The 20,816-nt window shown below is 34.4% G+C and overlaps 1 protein-coding gene across 3 annotated transcripts in view; it reads left to right on the forward strand.

Moving 5' to 3' along the window:
* ANO3 (anoctamin 3) overlaps positions 1-20,816 on the forward strand; it is a 473,946-nt gene that overhangs the window by 335,663 nt on the left and 117,467 nt on the right. For all 3 annotated transcript variants that reach the window (XM_054661268.2, XM_001134720.8, XM_016920588.4), the window contains 5 exons: positions 116-160; positions 5,944-6,075; positions 9,180-9,286; positions 12,106-12,161; positions 16,630-16,751. In XM_054661268.2, the coding sequence (XP_054517243.1) occupies positions 116-160; positions 5,944-6,075; positions 9,180-9,286; positions 12,106-12,161; positions 16,630-16,751 (462 nt within the window). The remainder of the gene's footprint in view (positions 1-115; positions 161-5,943; positions 6,076-9,179; positions 9,287-12,105; positions 12,162-16,629; positions 16,752-20,816) is intronic.

Genomic DNA, 20,816 nt, shown 5'->3' on the forward strand with positions numbered 1-20,816 from the left:
TTAAGCCTACGGAACTTGGAGTATAGAAATGCTCAATATGATTGAATGTTGTTACTCACTCGTATCACTTTATTTTCCTGTGGCTTTCCTTAGCTGTTTTTTATTATTTTTTCAGGAAAAAATGCTATTACACTGACGGGAGGAGCAAATCAATGGGCAGGTTGGTGGGTGATGAATCATTTCTTTATAACAAATTTGTCGTTTTGAAAAAAATAAGAAGATATTTGATTCCCCATATCAGCAGTTGTAAATCGTAGGAAGAAAAATTCTATTGATTTGTTGAAGAGATTTCCAAAATAACTTATGCCAAATCGAATAACATTTAAAATCTGATAATCTTTTTGTTACAATTTATCATTGCCATTCTTGGAATCTTCCCATGTTATAATGTTATGGAAGGAGGACTTTAATCGCAAGTTCACATGTTATGATATTTTAATTTTAAAAATAGTTATAAGACCAGGATCAATGGTTAAATGATGACCCACAGTAACAGAACAATAAACCCAACAAAGACCTTCTGTATCATTCAGTCCAGTTCTCTCATTTGAAAGAAGTGGTAAAGACTAGTGTTCAGAGAGATGAGGTGCTTTACCAAGGCCATGTACCATCTTTTGAATTGCAGACCCACTCTTATTCTAACCCCGGAAGGTACCGCTCTTATCCTAGTATTGAAAATGAACTTTTGAAGAGCTTTACCTCAAAACATTAGCTCTTTACCTATTGTGGTAAGAATAACTATGGAAAAGGAGTTAATCAAACCACAACCCTGAGACAGAAGAAACTCTTCCATCTGAATCTTCTTGTCACTATTTAACTGGAAGAAATCAGCTCCCATTTAATGAATGCTCAAAGAAAAAGCTTCTTACCCTTGGCCGTTTTCTGCACCTTGCCGAAGAACCAGTTAATAAAGATAAAGCATGTGAATGTGGTAGAGTATGCTCCATTAAATGATGTTGAAGGATGTATGTTATAAATCAGAATAACACAAAAGCTAGAACTGTACGGTGTGAATAACAGACCATTTTAGGAAATGATTCAATAAATCTAGTGTCTTTACCAAATAAAATTGAATGTAATTTCAAACTTTAGAAATCAGAATGGGAAAATGTCCGTCTCTTTTAAGCATTAATTTTAGGCGTGGCAGTATTGAGTGACAAGAAAAGTAAATTATGGAGAAAAAAAAACTTGAAATTAGAATGAATATTAAAGAAATTAGCACTGAAATAGCTTTTCCTCTTTAAATTAATGATGCTCTTCAACCGAGTCACATTTTTCTGTCAGGTTAACATATTTTAATTCAGAGTGAGCTCTCATTTCCCGTGTGGGTATTTGGTCCTGGTCTATGTAGCAAATTTCCAGTCATTTTTGCTAATAAAATTAGTCATTGGAATATTACAATGTGCAAGTTTACAACTGCAGGTTTTTCTTGTCTTTGCTCTGCATATGCCTGCTTATTGTTGGATGGCTGATAAAATCTCTAGATTTGCTTCAGTTTGCTACTATAGAATTAGTGAGACTTTGCTACTACATAATTAGTAGGTTTTCTGTTAAACAAGAATCTTTCTTTTGGAGACTTGGGAAAGTATATATTCTGTATATTAAAATTGGAACAAATGTCTGTTTATATATAAAGCTATCATGGCAAATGCGTGTACTAAATCCTAAAGAAACATTTTTAATAATGTAAAAAATGTTCTTTTCTCTGTTTTGGTCAAATTTAAAAGTAAACTAGAAAAATGAACACTATTATATGTCATTACTTGTTTTATCTTTTGTGTTTCTTATTTTCTGTGTAAGTTCATAAAATGAAAATTCAGTTATCATTTATTCCAAATGATTATTAAAATATCTTGAACCTTACTCTAGCCCACCCCTTTTCATTTTACTTATAATAAGTAAATCTCTTTATTCTATGTCTTTGTGGATTCATGTGGGAGGGGTAGGGAATAAATAGAAAAGAAGTCTATAAAATTATATAACATTAAACTGAAAAAAATTACAAAATTTGGAAACTCAATCTGTAGGCAGTTTGAAAAGTGGAAAATTGAAATCAAACGTGGCCATTTAGTTTCGCTCGTGCTTTTCTTTTCTTGAAGTGGGAAAGGTATTTTCCTCACATGCTTAGTTTTGACCGGTACATATTAGGGGATAAATAATGTACAGGCAATTGTCCAGCTTTTGAGGATCATCCCTTCTCCAGCAGGTTGAAAGGATGTTGTTGGTTTTATTATAACTGCAATTTATTTTTTATTCACAAAGCATTTTCACATTCAATTATTAAACCATCTTAAAAATGACTCTGCAAGGGAAGCAGAACGGAGAGTAGCCAGTTTTGCAGATCGGAAAACAAAAAAGACTCCCTTATCATCCCCACCCACACACCCCATGCCCTGCTTTCACAGCTGGTTTGGCAGAGTTTGTGCTTCAGTCAAGTTCCTTTGACCCTTTAATCCAGACTTATTTTCAATTTTCATAGAATTATCTTAGGTTTTCCTGGATTGTAGCAAATAAACCTAAAGCTCTATTTTTGCATTGTGCTGTGATATCTTGGATTTGCAAGATGTCCAACACAATAAAGGTTTAGTAGAGTGTAGATAATGTATTAGATTACACTGCTGGCATGGTGATGGTACTTTTAGTAGTATAAATCATATATTATTATAAACATGTATTGAGTACTTACTATGTTCTGTGCCCCGTGGTGTCAGACAATATTTATTTAATTCTCAAAATATTTCTTTTCAATTAAGAGAAGCAAAACTTAGTGAGGGCCCAAGAAATTAATAAGCTAGATCCTGGCATCCTGGTAATCAAATTTAGGCCAACCATATTTCACTATTAGACTCCATTTACCCCTTCCTTCACAGGAAGTGTATGTGAAAACCTAAAGTGATAATATTGTTTGTTTTCTGTTAACATCACAAATGATGGTCTGAAAACCCTTTTATTCTATTTCTTTTAAAACTATTTAAAATTCACATTTATACATACTTTGTTTATGATGTTGTCAGAGCTACTAGAGCCTTGGGTGCTGTAGCCTGTCAGCATTTTCTAAGTGTAATTAGAATGCTTCCTTTTATTTGATCCTGCTAGCCTCCTAATGAAGGAGAACAAATGGAATTACTCTCTGTCTTTAGAAATGAGAACCTGAAGCTCAAAGATTAGAAATGTTTAGCCCAATTTCAGTGACCAGCAAATTCAGCACTAGAACACTCATGTTCCAACTCCTACCCCATTGCTTTTTATCAACTATGCTAAATTTAAAAAGCTTGAGTAATTTCTGTGCAGTCTATTCAATGTTTTCTACATGTCTATACATCAAACTCTCCAATGAGGTGATATTTTATTATTTTAAAGGCTGTCTTTGTAATGAGAAGCAGCAAAGTAAACACCTCAAATACTATGTATTTATTATTTTAGGCTAGAAAAAAATGTTTTGGTTCTTCCAAAACCAAAAATGATTTGATAAGTAAATGATAACCTTACTTGGCAAAGGAAAAATCCAGAATTTCACATACCAAGTCTTGCATTAGGATTTGATTATTATTTCAAATTATACATGGCAATTATAATTTACATATTATATATTATAATATATAATATATAATTATATATTATAATATGTAATATATAATTGTATATTATAATATATAATATACAATTATATATTATATAATATATGTAATATATAATTATATATTATATATTATAATTATATAATTCTATGTCTTTGTGGATTCATGTGGGAGGGGTAGGGAATAAATAGAAAAGAAGTCTATAAAATTATATAACATCATAATATATATTATATAATATATAAAATATATATTATATATTATATATTATAATATATAACATATAATATATATTATATTAATATATAATATATTAATATAATATATAATAAATATATAATATAAATATATATTTATAATATATAATATATAATTATATATGATATATGATATATAATTATATATTATATATATTATAATATATATAATATATCATATATCATATATAATTATAATATATGTAATATATAATATATATATTATAATAATATATTATATATAATTATATAATATATATTATATATAATTGTATATAATATGTATTATATATAATTGTATATAATACATATTATATACAATTATATATAATACATATTATGTATAATAATAATTAATATATAATATATAATTATATATTATATATTATAATCTTATATATTACCATAATAGACTTGAATGAAATAATTCCTGAGATACAATATTTGCTGCCTGCCCATTGCTATACTAATTTTTTTTCTGAAGTTCAAGCAGAGTTGGCCAAAGAAATATTGAGGTGTGTTATATTTAACACTCCTCTAGGAAAATATTCTATCCTGCTATTTGGACTTACTATTGCAGAAGAAGCCAAAAATTTCCCCAGATAGAAACCCATAGTGTGTAAATATTGCAAATGTGTTATTAAACACAGCTATTATTATAGTAACTCTGAATTTAGACTTTCAGAGTCCATCTCTGGAGTCAATAGCTTTCTTCTGTTTCTATTTTCTTTGTAAAATAAATCTGATTTCAATCAGTATATATACCATAACAGAACTAGTTTATGAATGTAATCTAAAGCTGGAGCCAAAGTATCCTGATGTCAGATTTCCCAAACAGTGTCCAAATGGTATATGCCAGGTGTCTATTCTAAACCCGTTACTCAAATTATAGTCAGTGGTTAGCAGTATGAGTGTCCCTTAGCAGCTATGTAGAAATGTGGAATCTCAGTCCCTATCCCAGGCCTATGAATTAGTATCTGCATTTTAACAAGATAATCAAAGTATTCCTATGCCCCTGAGAATCTTAAAAGTCCTGCAAAGGCTTTTTGCCTCAGTGTTCCACATTGTTAATTACCAAGTCTAGAATAAAATACCAATTTACAACTCTCCAGCAAGGTCAGCATTACTTTTATTTTATGAGTGAGGAAACCAAGGCAAGAAGTTAAATAACTTGTACAAGTTTACGTGGCTAGCACAGTGCAATAAATTATAACTCAGTTTTGCTTGACTTTAAAATTTTGCTGTCTACCACACTTATGACTTCCAGTGCCACTGAATGTGTCACAGTCATTTATTTATTTTCAGTTTCCACTTTTCTAGAGCCACAAAGCTGTTTGTTTTTAAAAAAGCAGGGAGTAATATCTATCTATCTATCTGTCTATCTATCTATCTATCTATCTATCTATCTATCATCTATCTACATGTATACACACACCGTTTTAATAAATATATTTTGCACTTCAAAAAAAAAACAAAACTCTCTTTCTGGCCGGGCGCAGTGGCTCATGCCTATAATCCCAGCACTTTGGGAGGCCGAGGCGGGTGGATCTCGAGGTCAGGAGATCAAGACCTTCCTGGCCAACATGGTGAAGCCTCGTCTCTACCAAAATAAAAATAAAAATAAAAAAATTAGCTGGACTTGGTGGCTCGTGCCTATACTCCCAGCTACTTGGGAGGCTGAGGCAGGAGAATCGCTTGAACCTGGGACGTGGAGGTTGCAGTGAGCCAAGATTGCACCACTGGACTCCAGCCAGGTGACAGAGCGAGACTCTGTCTCAAAGAAAAAACAAAAACAAAAACAAAAAATCTCTTTCCTACCACCATGTTTATGTATCCTGTTTCTGAAATCTTTTCCACAATTATTTTATTTTTTCATGAGAATAACATAGTTGTCCTGAAAGAGTTTAAACAACTGCAAGATTTGGTTTGTTTTGCTATTTTCTTCTTTTGTGTGGGAACAGAAGCAATGCACGTGTATGTGTGGTGTGTGTAGGTTTGTGTATCTCTTTTCAAAGAAGTTTCTTTAGTACTTAAGAGAATTGTAGTGGAAGGTAGTCACGGCTTTGGAATACAACCTAATCTAGTTCTCAAATGTGACTTCATTCCAGGATGCAAACTTATTTTAGAAGAATCAAAAACTGGATGGCCCAAAACCCAATGGTTCTTGACAAGTCAGCTTTTCCAGACCTAGAGGAGTCAGACTGCTATACTGGCCCCTTCAGCCGCGCACGGATTCACCAGTGAGTCCCCCTCTTTTTTCATACTGCCTACCTTTATATCTTGGTGGGGCTTGTTTATAGAATAAAAACACCTGGGACCATTTCCATTGTTTACCAAATACGTCAGAGAACTTATCATTGTATTAAAATACACACTTAACTTATAATAAACACTAAGTGAATGTTATTAATTCGCTATCAATTTGATGATTTAGAGACATTCGGTAGTGAATAATTAATTGTAGACCTATAGACTGGTAGTCTAGTTTCTAACACTTTAAAAACAATTACTGTAGTAGTGACTCAGTTAAAATAACAATAATGTTAATAATAATAGGATTACTGTTAATTAGCATGTTTGAGTAATTGCTGTAATAAATAAATAAATTATAATTATAATTGCTTCAATTAACATATATTTATTAATTAAGCTATCTATTTTAGTTCAATCTTATTAAACTAAAATGAATTATAATTTTTAAAGAGACTTGTTTCATTACTGTCTCCATCTACCTACCTACATACATACCGGTTTATTTATTCATGTTTTCATTCAACTAGTATTTATTGTGTTTCTACATCACACAGGTTGTGTATATAAAGGAACTTATGACACAGTTTCTATCTTCAAGGTACACCCAGTCTAATGGGGCAGACAAAAATGTAGATTTATAATGAACTGGGGTAAACAAAAAGATAGGAAAAGGCATGATGTATTGAAGGACTATACCTATAGGGCCTACGTTGCTATAGGCCATTCTGAATTGAGCTATATTCCGGGTGGATGAAACAGAATTCCAGACCACCAAACATGTAACATAGCCATCAATCAATGGGAAACCCTCCTTTTCCCCATAGCCTATTTATCTCATTACTTATTCTTGGAGGTGTAACTAGAAGCATGCTTTCTAATTCCAGTGATATTGTAGTGGCAGAAGGAATAAAATTCCAAATGACTGTTGGCTTTAGAGAGAGGTGAGAGTTTCACGGAAGCTTTTTCAGCTTTTTGCTGCACTTTTTCAGGACCTTTAAGGATCTGTGATACACCAAATGAAAAACATTGTACTCTTTTTTTTTAAACCCTGAAACCAGAGTAATCTTTGGAAAATATCAGCCACATCATACAACCACCTTTCTTAAGGCTCTGAAACAGTTTCCCATTTGTACTTCCAATAAAATTCAAATTTCTTATTATTTACTATGTGGGCATAGATGCCATAGTTACTGCCCAGCACAATCACTCCATCTTCTGCATTTTTTTTCACCATTTACTCACTCCGGCCATACAAGCCTTGGTCCTATCTGTTGAAAGCTCAAGCTTAGTCCCAACTCAGTCTTTCTTCTTGCTGTTCTCATTGTTTGCCATGCTGTGCCCCAAATCTTCATATGGCATAGTCCTTCCTGTCATTCAGCTCCTACTCAAACACCACCACCTCCGAGAGTCTGGCTCTGAAAATGTGACCTAAAGTGCCCTTGTCCCAGTCATTTTCTATCCCAGTATACAGTTTTCATTTTTCTTCATAGAAATTATCTGAAATTATGTTATTTACTTTTTACTTATGCATCAGCTATTTCATCTCTCTATAATGTAACTCCATGAAATATTGAATTGATCTGCTTAAAAATTACTTGTTGAGGGAATGCTGAATCAATTTAATGGGGAAAGAGGCAGGTGGACATTCCTTCTCCTACCTACAATTAACAGGACTCTGAATTTGGTACATCCAAGTACAGAGATAAGAATACTGGAGGAATTCAGAGTCTAACAAAATAGACACATGTACATATTAACTTAAATGATGCAGAGTAAAATCAATGTATTAAGAAAGACAGAAATAAAATGCACATTTTGTAAGAGAGAGAGCAGCACATCCAAAGGGCAGGATCTGGGATGCCTTTTCAAAGGAAATAGCTCTTTTTGTCGGGTAAAAATAGGTAGTGGCATGGGGAGAGAAGAAGAAACAGAGCAAAATCTAAAGGAAAAGAAGCATGGGATTTTAAGGTGATGATATTATGTTGGTACAACATTACTTTTAATGGCAAAAACTGCAATTGCATTTGCACCAACCTAATAATTATACAAATTGACAGATGATTGGATAAATGAAGGCAGAGCTGTTAGACATGTAAAACTGAAGACGTAAGACTGAAGAGTAGGTTGGAATGCGAGTACCGAGAGCCTTGGAGGAAAATAAGAAATTTAATGATGCTTGTAGAGGAAAGCTGTTGGCACACTAAAAGTAAGGGAGTGCTCTAAAAATCAGAGCTGTGCATTAAAAGTCAGGTGGGAAAATGCATGGCAAGTTAGGAGGATGTTCTACTCATAATCTAGGCAAGAGGCAATGAGACCCAGAACAAAAAGCTGGAGAGAGACAGTTTAGTCAGAAAAGTTACACAGTTTGCCATCTGTTTGAATATGAAGAGTGTAGATGAAGCAACTATCATAGAAGACCTTCTAATTCAGGACTACGTGCTTGACACAATGGTGATTTATCACTCACACAGATAGAGTAACTAGAAACAGAAAGTGTCAGAAGTTGAGCAAGACCCAGGACACTTCCATTTTTTCGAGATTCCCAGCACACTATAAAGTAAATACTGAAACAGACCCTTCCATTCCTCCTGAGCTCATGCTTTTGCTCTTACATCATTGACTCTCAATGGTTCTTCATTGCTACTCTTCCCATGGGGACAATAATAGAGCATCAAGGGAAAGGTAGGATGATTTTTCATTGTTAAGGCTCTGAAAACAAGATAAGCTGCATTGGAAAGCATGGTATGTGGGATAACATCAATTTTTGATGTGTTCTATTTGGAAATACATTGCTTAAGGTAGTATAAAATGTATGGGAGCCAATGGGCTATCTATTCTCTCCTTGTTCCATGTGAAATAAGAAATAGGAACACTTAGAGCTCCTTATAAACTGAAAGAAGATAACAAAGTGAATATTTGATAATGCCTTGTATTATTTATGAATTCTTTTTCTCTGTCAATTTTTTTTTAAGAGGATGATTTCCCTTCTGATTTACTATGCTTCATATGCATTAGCTTTAATGGAACTTGTAACTATTGCTGGATTCTGTGTTCTGCTTTGAATATTAAACCAATCCCCTCATCTTAACAGCTTCATAATAAATAATAAAGACACCTTCTTCAGCAATGCTACTCGAAGCAGAATAGTCTATCACATGCTGGAACGCACCAAATATGAAAATGGAATATCAAAAGTGGGTAAGAACATTAATTAATAACAGAGTAGAACTTGCTGTTACTATTTATACCCAGAATTATTGTTTTTTAACAGCTGTAGCTTTGCTTTAATTCATTAAATAGATGTGTATAACATATTGAACACACACTCTATAAGCATTCCATTTTTCAGCCTTTTAATAAAACAAAAAAACTTTTTTGAGGGTATTTGGTCATAGATATCAAAATGTGAAATGTGCAAACACTTTGAAACAGAAATATTATTTCTTGAAATTTATCCCCCTCAAATAATCAGACTTTTGAATGACAAAGTATGCAGAAATTTGCTCATCATGGGCTTGTTTGTAATAGAATTACCTGGAAATACCTTACATGTCCATGCTTAGGGACTGAAAAATAAGTTAGGCTGTGTCCATGTAGTACATTCATTAAAAGTTATGTTTCATTTATTTACTCTTATTTTAACATAAAAATTTCAAGCATCTGTTTTACAAAGTATATGACATAAGCCCTATACTCAGGGAGATTGTAAATTGGTTATGAGTTCGTTGTTTATCAACTCCAAAAGATATCCACAAACTATATGTCTCATGTAATTTCATTTCTTAAACCCACATACATAAAAAGGCAAAAACTCTAGAAGAATATGTAAGAAACTTTTTAGAGTTTACCTCTGGAAGGTGAAATAATAGCTAATTTTAATTTTCTAAATTTCTTTGTTGTTTAAATGTTTAGCAGTATGCTACAACATGTATAATACAAAATAAACTTGAGAATGTTTCACCTAGAAAAAGTAAATAAAATTGCAAAATTTACATAGAGCTGAGCAGAAAGCAATAGGTAACAAACAAGATATACTTTTAATTATGGCGTGACAAATAAAATGCTTGAAGGGATCAAATGTTAGTCGTATCCTAAAAGCCTTGAAAATAAAAAGTTGACAGCCAGCAAAAACTTGTACCAATCTCTACTGATTTTATTAAAATTGAGTGCTATATAGGTAAAATACACTATGTTTCAAGACAGCCACTTTTTTTTTTTTTTTTTTTTTTGAGATGGAGTCTTGCTCTGTCGCCCAGGCTGGAGTGCAGTGGCACGATCTCAATTCACTGCAAGCTCCGCCTCCCGGGTTCACACCATTCTCCTGCCTCAGCCTCCCGAGTGGCTGGGACTACAGGCGCCCTCCACCACACCCGGCTAATTTTTTGTATTTTTTAGTAGAAACGGGGTTTCACCGTGTTAGCCAGGACAGTCTCGATCTCCTGACCTGGTGATCCGCCTGCCTCAGCCTCCCAAAGTGCTGGGATTACAGGTGTGAGCCACCGTGCCCGGCTGACAGCCACTTTTTAAAGAAAAACCTTCAGACTGTTGTTCTTCTGATTAATAATTTATTTATTACTGAGCATTCAAAACAGTTAACTCACATACCTAAACTTCACCAAAAATAAAGAAATAAATTTAGTAAGTAATTTTTAAGGAACTAAAAATAGGCTGGGTGCGGTGGCTCAAGCCTGTAATCCCAGCACTTTGGGAGGCTGAGGTGGCTCGATCACCTGAGGTCAGGAGTTCAAGACCAGCCTGGCCAACATGGTGAAACCCGTCTTTACTAAAAATACAAAAATTAGCCAGGCACAATGGTGGGTGACTGTAATTCCAGCTACTAGAGAGGCTGAGGCAAGAGAATCACTTGAACCCAGGAGGTGAAGGTTGCAGTGAGCCGAGATCATGCCACTGCCCTCCAGCCTGGGTGGCAGAGTAAGACTCTGTCTCAAAAAAAAAAAAAAAGGAACTGAAAATAATGAAATCCAGAATATAAATTGAAAACGTGTCTAAATGTTAGTACTATATTGTTTTGTAGTCTTTTGAAATAATTATGACATTATAAATAGTTATAAGGGTATCATTCCCTTTGTAGTAAATACAGAAGAATTAAAATTATTCCTAACTGCAATTCTCACTTATACATTTTTAAGTTTATATATATGTGTATATAAATTTATGTGTGTGTACATATAAATTAGATGTCTTAGCGTTTATAATTTTCAGGTTTTTAAAAATTACCATTATGAATATTTTCTCAAGCCCTCAATTACTCTTCAAAAACATTATTATAAATAGTTGTACAATATTCCATAATAAAATTCATCAAATCACTATTATTTACTACGTACCTATTATAATTGATTGTACTATAAAAATTAAATGATTTATCAGTTTTGGATATGTAATTATTTCTAATTCTTTACTGATATAAATAATATTGCAACAACAGTTGCTCACTCAGTATCTGTTCTTACCAGGAGTATATGAGAGTGTCCATTTCGCTCTACCCTCATTGAGAGGGAGGAGATTTTAATAAGTGTCTCATATTGCTATTTATGTCTTTTTGGTTTGGTATTATACAGTTAAGTATTTCTCGATACCAATATCCTTTTGAGATTTTTTTTTTTTTTTTTTTGGTAGGGGACGGGGACTGGGTAGGATATAGAATTTGTCTTCTTTCTTGACCAACTTTGTTATTTGGAGAAAAACAAAAAGTTGCTTCTGGGTCACATGATCCTAACTAAATGGGTTAAATGCCCAATATTTTATGATATGGTAAAGTAAAACCATGTGGCAACTTGCAAATCTTCATTTACTAATATCATAAGGACATAACTAGATGCAGTATCAGGTTTCTTTCACAATCTCACTGTCCTCATAGGTGATGTGGCTATGGAAGTCATTTGGGTTATCTTAAACTTTTTAATTGATTCATTGTTCCCCGTATATTTCTGTTGCTTCAGAGGAAATGTTTCATTGAAACTAACTCAAGAACTGTCCTTTTCTTCTCTTTGCAGGTATCCGTAAACTTATAAACAATGGCTCATACATAGCAGCGTTTCCACCACATGAGGTAATTTTTAAATACAGTTTCCGCTTTATAAACAAGGTTTTCATGCTCAATGCTTGGTCCTGTTGTTTGCATTTGAATCTAGCTGTCCACTCCCAGGACGATTCAGTCCGCAAGTAGCCATGGGCCTTCTGTCTCCCCATTGTAATTTTGTGGCTGTACACTGGCTCCTCTGCCTCAAAGCCTGTCTTCAATTTGCCCCATACTGGGAATCCCAGCCTTAGCGAGAACACTCCTGGACACTGTAGCTGCTGCCTTCTGCTCCAGTACAGAGCTCCAAGCTTGATCCAACTTGAGATCAGCACCATTCCAAATAGAGAAGATTCCTGGTTTGTGCCTACTACTTTGGGATACTTGAAAATCTAAAGTCCACCACAAAAACCTATAGCCAATTACCTCCTCAATTATTTGTCAGATTATTACCTCCCTACAGGTTTGAAATAGAAATGCCTGCTCTAAGCTGCAGTGGGCCTTGTCCACTGTAAATGATATTTGAGCCAACTTTTATTCCCTGACCTCTTTCTTTAAGGCAATTTCACGTTTTAAGGTAAGAGTGGGGTCTTTACAGGTTTCACTTCTGAACTTTCAAAGACTATCACACTTCTATTTAGAAATTTATGACTGAGGACTTACAGTACATAATACAAGGCTGAGGAATTTGCAGTCTGGTACGACCAATAGTAGATAAAATGTATTGAGTACTTGCTATTGGCAGTGACGTAAATGTTTTATATGGATTGTCTCATTTAATCCTTGCAACAACCCTTTGAGATATACAATAACATTAACTCTGTTTTGTATATAGGTAACTGAGGTACAGAAAGGTTAGATATCAAAGGCGCAGTTTTGAGCACCGGAAGCCAATCTCCAATGTTTATATTCATTATGGTATACATACTTATAGTAAGAATAGAAATAATAACAGGAAATATGTTTGTGTATTTAATGTGCCAGGCCTTGTGCATGTATTTTCCCGTTATTCTGAACATAACCCTGCAGGGGTAAATCTTATTATTCTTATTTTACAGCTGAAGAAACAAAGCTCAGAGAAATTAAACACTGTATCAGATAGCACATAATAAATGGTAAAGTGTTCAGAATGGCAAACTTAAGGCCCAAGGAGAAGCTCTGTAGCAAAGGAAGGTTTAATTTGTTCTCTGTCTAGGTAATTTTCTCTACATAATTAGGCTGAGTTCTGAAAGTTCATTTGACAGGTTTTTTATGTGAAATTTGGGACTTATTATAAATAAGTTATAAGTATCATCTTCCCACATGTGCTTGTAATTTGGATGAAATATTAATATATGCAATAAATACATGAAAAGAACACAAAACAATGTTGTTGAAATACAAGAAAGTAAATTAGAAGGTCAATAAAATGGGCTCAGGAATTTTCTGTTGATTTTAAATGCTACTACTTGAGGTAAGAAAAATAAGGCTTATTAGGAGGAAAGTGGAGTCAATGGCTTTGACTGTAATTTGATTAAGGATAGTTCACAATTCTAGGCTTCCTTTTTCTTTTTCCTTAATGCAGGAGACAAGTGCCAATCTCTTATTTTTACCAGTGGTCGAGGTTTGTTTTTTACTTACAAAAAGGACAGTGACTAGAGGGAAGAAGAAGAAATGTCTTGTGGAGTTTGGTGTGAAAAGGAAAAATAAAGGGAACAAGAGAAACACACACACACACACACACACACACAAGAGTTTGTCCAAGATATTGATAGAATTTATAATCCTATCAATTATGAATAGTGAAAAGAGAGGAAATGTGTGTAGGTCAGAGGAGGCCAGTCATGGGGATGGCAGGGACCACTGAGTGTACATAATACTTCAGAAAAGTGTGAAAGTACATGAGTGAGCAAGAATAATCACTTCGGTCCGTTTTCTCTTGCAGCCCACTGCATGTCACTATCAGGCCAGAATGATGTAGCTGATTGAGATTATAGAGCAGAGTTAAAAAAAAGATACCCTAAATATTCTAAAGTTTAGCATCTGAAACCCAAAAAGCCTTTTAATCTTTGGGCTTTAAACACCTTGAGCTAGTTTGGGAAGACAATTTTGGGCCTGCACTTAAATGGTACCTCCTTTCTTCCCTAATAAATGTATCTATTTCATTAGTGAGCCAGGAGTGACATCCACATGTCTCTCATGGCAACCTTGAGGCACCTGTGAGCCATGACTCAAGGTGTCTTCTTTCCTTATGGAAGCTCACTGTCCTGGTTGTCAAGGAATATTCTGATGAGCTTTGTACTTTGCAAGAGCCACAATATATCAAATGCGTAAAATACCTAACTCACATTAATTGCATACTTTCTATGTGCAGGCACTTTATAGGTATTATCTAAGTTGACTCTCGTAAAACCCCTCTATACTGGGTATTATTATTATTACTTTTGTCATCTAGGTGAGAAAACTGAGACATAACTCCACTTGCTTTAAATTTTTGTCAAACTTTCATAAAGATAGAGCCATACATTGGAGTGAGGAGAAAGACTTTGTCATGTCTTGTATCTCACATTTTGGTTCAGAAAATATATAGTCACCACATATATTGTCCTCTTTTTAGATAATAAAAGCGGAGAAGTTCAGCCTTTAGGGAACAGTCTGCTCTATAAGGCATATCATATAATCTGCACTTCCAAAATGGCAACCCATATGACAGATTTTTGAAAGAGGACATACAAAATTGAAAAAAAAAAATCCTTCAATTTTTGGAATATCTTATCTGAAATAAATTTTAAAGATACTACCATGTTAAAAATCTGACCAGCCAGCTTCATTCCTGAGATGCAAGGCTGGTTCAACATATGCAAATCCATAAACATAATCCATCATATAAACAGGACCAATGACAAAAACCACATGACTATCTCAATAGATGCAGAAAAGTCCTTTGATAAAATTCAACACCCCATCATGCTAAAAACTCTCAATAAACTAGGTATTGATGAAGCGTGGCAACAAAAGCCAAAATTGACAAATGGGATCTAATTAAACTAAAGAGCTTCTTCACAGCAAAAGAAACTATCATCAGAGTGAACAGGAAACCTACAGAATGAGAGAAAAATTTTGCAATCTATCCATCTGGGCTAATATCCAGAATCTACAAGGAACTTAAACAAATTTACAAGAAAAAAAAAACTCCATCAAAAAGTGGGCAAAGGATATGAACAGACACTTCTCAAAAGAAGACATTTATGGGGCCAACAAAGATATGAAAAAAAGCTCATCACCACTGGTCGTTAGAGAAATGCAAATCAAAACCACAATGTGATACCATCTCATGCCAGTTAGAATGGCTATCATTAAAAAGTCAGGAAACAACAGAGGCTGGAGAGGATGTGGAGAAATAGGAACGCTTTTACATTGTTGGTGGGAGTGTAAATTAGTTCAACCATTGTGGAAGACGAGTAGCGATCCTTCAAGGATCTAGGACCAGAAATACCATTTGACCCAGCAATCCTATTACTGGGTATATACCCAAAGGATTATAAATCATTCTACTATGAAGGCACATGCCCACGTATGTTTATTGCAACAATATTCACAATAGCAAAGACTTGGAACCAATCCAAATGCCCATCAATGATAGACTGGATAAAGAAAATGTGACACATATACACCATGGAATACTATGCAGCCATAAAAAAGATGAGTTCGTGTGCTTTGCAGGGACATGGATGAAGCTGGTAACCATCATTCTCAGTAAACTAACACAGGAACGGAAAACGAAACACCCCATGTTCTCACTCATAACTGGGAGGTGAACAATGAGAATGCATGGACACAGGGAGGGAAACATCACACAATGGGGCCAGTTGGCGGGTGGGGAGGTAGGGGAGGAATAGCATTAGGAGAAATACCTAATGCAGATGACAGGTTGCAGGGTGCAGCAAACTACCATGGCACATATATACCTATGTAACAAACTTGCACGTTCTGCACATGTATCCCAGAACTTAAATTATAATAAAAAAAGAGAGAGGAAAATCTGACTAGCACTGGTAGCTGAGGCCTCTTATATTTTTTGAATGAACACTTACTCTCTTCCTTAGCTTATAAAAATGGAAGAAACCTTTCCTGGAACTGCATCACTTCTTATACAAAATAATGCCCTGAAATTCTGAACTAAAGATTATCACAATTTCTCTCAATGATGGTGAAGATATTGTGTTTATTAAAAGACCTTAAATTCCAAACAGTGAAGCCTAGAGTCTACTTTACTTTAAGCTAAATGGGTTCCATTGTATTTTTAAGTAATTTAATAAAAGATTTTTAATAACTATCAGATTTTTTAAATGAAAGATATGTAAAGGCATCTATCACATCATTCCAGTGATGGGCTTAAGTTTATCATTTTTGAAGCTTTCAATAAGTTGTTAAATTATTCTGCAAGGGAAAATACAGTTCTTACTCAGTTAAAATTTCACTAAAAAATAGATCCAAATGTATCTTACTTTATCTGTTGCAGGGAGCCTACAAAAGTAGCCAGCCCATTAAAACCCATGGACCTCAGAATAACAGACATCTATTATATGAGCGCTGGGCACGCTGGGGAATGTGGTATAAGCATCAGCCTCTGGATTTAATCAGGTACTGCAAATGGAACAATAATGAAAAGCAAAGTATGCTGTTTTGTGTCATTGTCTTAGACCTGGAATTATTTATTGTGCTCACCAGTGAGGATGCAGTCTACAAAAAAGCAACCACTATAAGATTTTTCAGTAAAAGAATCTCACTGTAGGTAATCGGTTATACAGGGGATGGGAGAGCTGAGAAATCAAACAGGCTTTGCAAGGTGTCTAAGGGATGAGCAACAGCAAAAAATTACTAACACCCCTTAAGGGTGGAGAGAAATTGGAATAAAAACATATTACCAGAGCCCAATACTCATGTACCATTGCTAGGGCTTCCAGCAGAGAGGTGAAAGTGAGGGGGAGGATGGAGCCATGGAGAGGGCATAGAGAGGGAAAATGGTCCTGGCTTATCTCTTCCTTCTACCTTTGAGTGGTCTAGTACCTCCTGGCTCAACTTAACCAGAAGTAATTTAGAGTAAAACCTGACTAAAATGTCCAAACCAAAAGAAAGAAAGAAAGAAAGAAAGAAAAAAAGCCAGAAAGTAGGATCTAAGAGCAAAGAGAAAAATGACTAACACATGTTTCACATGTTCGTGTACATTTATTGTTCAACGAAGATCTACTCTACTTCAGGATGCATATTTTAGTAACTGCCTTCAACTTGAACCAGTCTTGAAATATTGTTGTATTCATGATTTATATCATTTATTTTGATGGAGGATAACTTGTTTTTTATTTTTGGAAATCATGAAATCTGTATTAACAAGGACTTAAGTCTGTAGTTAACTATAAATATTTATAGAATGAAAGAAAAGGACCATTTATATTAATATATATGTTAATATTTTAAGCTGTTTATGAAGTATAAACATCAAGAATAAATCACAGCTGAATCAGTCAGTGCCCCCAGCATAAAACGGATGGACACTGAAAGGGGTACTTGTAGAGAATTTAATAAAAGAACAATATTCAGAAGCATAAGCCAGGGTCAAGGGAGACAGTGACAGATGAGGAAGCTCCCAGGGACCAGCACAGCTGGAAGTTGCTATCAAACCTAGGTCTTGAAGGGGCAGGGGGAGAAAGCATTTGGCAGAACCTGTCAAAATCTATACCATAAAAAGGATGGGTCATCTGAAACAAGCTATGACCTTAGGAAGAAGGCAGCCACGGCCAAACCATGGCCCAAGAAAGAGGAAGCAAGGGTAATAAACCCCATCTGTTTTATATTGCCCTCTGATCTCCTGCTGGCACATTCAGTGGTTCAACAAACCCATCAGGAAGCCAGAAGAAAATGGGAGGGAACAAAGCTTATAGAGTCCATAGAGGTAGACCTCCTAGTGCCTATAATGAAAGGAAAAAAGTAGAATGTGGATCTGGAGACACAGAGGGTAAACATCCACCACCAAACGCTTTTAATTTTTTTTTTTAATTATATTTTAAGTTCTAGGGTACATGTGCACAACATGCAGGTTTGTTACATATGTATACATGTGCCATATTGGTGTGCTACACCTGTTAACTCGTTATTTACATTAGGTATATCTCCTGATGCTATCCCTCCTCCCTCCCCCCACACCACGACAGGCCCTGGTGTGTGATGTTCACCACCCTGTGTCCAAGTGTTCTCATTGTTCAATTACCACCTATGAGTGAGAACATGTGGTGTTTGGTTTTCTGTCCTTGGGATAGTTTGCTCAGAATGATGGTTTCCAGCTTCATCCATGTCGCTACAAAGGACATGAACTCATCCTTTTTTATGGCTGCATAGTATTCCATGGTGTATATGTGCCACATTTTCTTAATCCAGTCTATTATTGATGGACCTTTGGATTGGGTCCAAGTCTTTGCTATTGTGAATAGTGTCACAATAAACATACACTTTTAATTTCAAACATTAAGTGTTTCGGTATGTTCAGAACCAAGATGTTTTATTTCTTAGTCTGATGATCACAAGAAATGATCAGATTTTATTTTATGCAGATGGGAGAATTATTTTAGATATTATGAACACAGTGAAATGTGCTGGTTCACAAAGCTATATCTATTAGGAATTAAAATGAAGTTAGGATTTGCGAGCATACATTTTAGTGTCAATAGTTACATTTACTTAGCTTATTTCACTTAAGATAATGTCCTCCAGTCTTATCCATGTTGTTGCAAATGACAGGATCTTCTCCTTTTTTAAGGTTAAGTAGTATTTCATTATACATATATATATATATATATATACACACACACATATATATATATACACACACATATATATATATACACCATATTTTCTTTATCTGTAAGCCAAAGTAATACAAATACTACATAATCTCCTGTATGGGTAGAATCTAAAAAGGTTGAACTCATAGAAGCAGAGGGTAGAATAGTAGTTACCGAAGGCTAGGGGTGGAGAGGAGGCAGAGGTTGGGGAGAAGTTGGTCAAAGGATACAAAAATTGATTTAAATAGGAGGAATAAGTTCAAGAGATCTATTGTACCACATGGTGACTATAGTTCATAATAATGTATTTTATGCTTGAAAATTGCTGAGTACATTTTAAATGTTCTTACTATATAATAAGAATAAATATGTGAGGTAATGCATATGTTAATTAACTTCATTTAGTCATTCAAAACTATATGCATATTTCAAAACATCATGCATGCAATAAATATATACAATTTTTGTTGACAAAAAATAAACAGAAAGTATAAGTTCTCATCTATAGAAGACATTACTCTTGCTTCTTCAGGTAATTCCAGCAAGCAGCCTTTATTTTCAGTAAATAGGTTTATTCAGCTACTATTACCACTTCTTTGGCTGTTGACATAGGAGGATTTTTTTTCTTAAAAAATTATATTTTTATCTTTAAGTGGCTAAGGGAAGGAGTCTGTGATGAAATACTCACCCAAGAGAAAGTTTATGAAAGAGTTTAGATGGCGTTTGAACATGTTTTTACCCCTCAGGAACTTAACTTGTGTTACCAAACTTTAGACGGTAATGAGGCAAACATGGATATTAGACTATTTATGCATAGCATTTTCTACAAGGCCCATTTTTCTACAACCAGAAGAAAGATTGTCTTAAAATTTGTGACTACTTATTTTGAGTAAGTTGTTCTTAAAACCACACACTTTTGAGGACATTCATCTCTCATTATGTTGCTTCCTATCTGTAGTGAGAGAAAGAGGGTGTTCAGAGTTGAATTTCCTTATACTCTTTGGTTATGGATAATGGAGACCCATAGGCACAGCCTGTATTGTCTCATGCTGAATAAAGTAGTTCCTTAGTAGTGGATGGAAAGTCAGATACAGGCAATTCCTTTTGTATATAAATAACCATTTCTGGACATGTGTCTGTGGTTTTTCCCATTTTAAAAATAAATTTAAACATTTTGTAGCTAAGGCCTATTTTAGTTGCAATCTGTTTTTCCATGAAAAATATTTGAAACTAAAAAGAGCACATATTCAAAATCATCAGCTATAAAACTTGCTTAGCAAAATTCTTGTATGGCAATTAAAAAAAATTACACAATAGGTATTGGAGGCATTTGTATTTAAAAACAATGTCACTGAAGGAAACAATTCTAAAAGCATAGATTTCCACATTGTTTCATTGTATGATAGAAATTATTTCAGCAGCAGAATTATATCATTGAATGAAATATGACACAGGGCACAAATATTAAAAAAAATAACAGATAAAAACAGAGCTGTGGTTGATGTGTGATGGGGAGTTACCCAGTAGCAGCCCCCTCTTCCTCCCTCTTCCTCCTTGCTCTATTTGGAACACAGGAATCATAGAAGATTGTGAGTACCAGTGCTCTAAGGCAAGGACATTTTTCATTAGCCTCTTTTACATGGCACCAGCTCCTTCTTCTCCTGACACAGATCTGAAATCTGCTTTTACTTAGGTGACTGTACTTCGCCAAATAATATTGTTGCTTCTCTTAACCTTTAACAATGTGTAATTTAAAATATCATTATCTATATCATACTGATATAGATAATACTGTCTATATCAGCTGATTTGTCTGTGCAACCCTCTGTCACCAAAATTATAAAGTTCCTCTACTGTGTTAGTAACATGT

The sequence above is a fragment of the Pan troglodytes genome, chromosome 9, assembly GCF_028858775.2.
Source record: "Pan troglodytes isolate AG18354 chromosome 9, NHGRI_mPanTro3-v2.0_pri, whole genome shotgun sequence".
NCBI lineage: Eukaryota > Metazoa > Chordata > Mammalia > Primates > Hominidae > Pan > Pan troglodytes.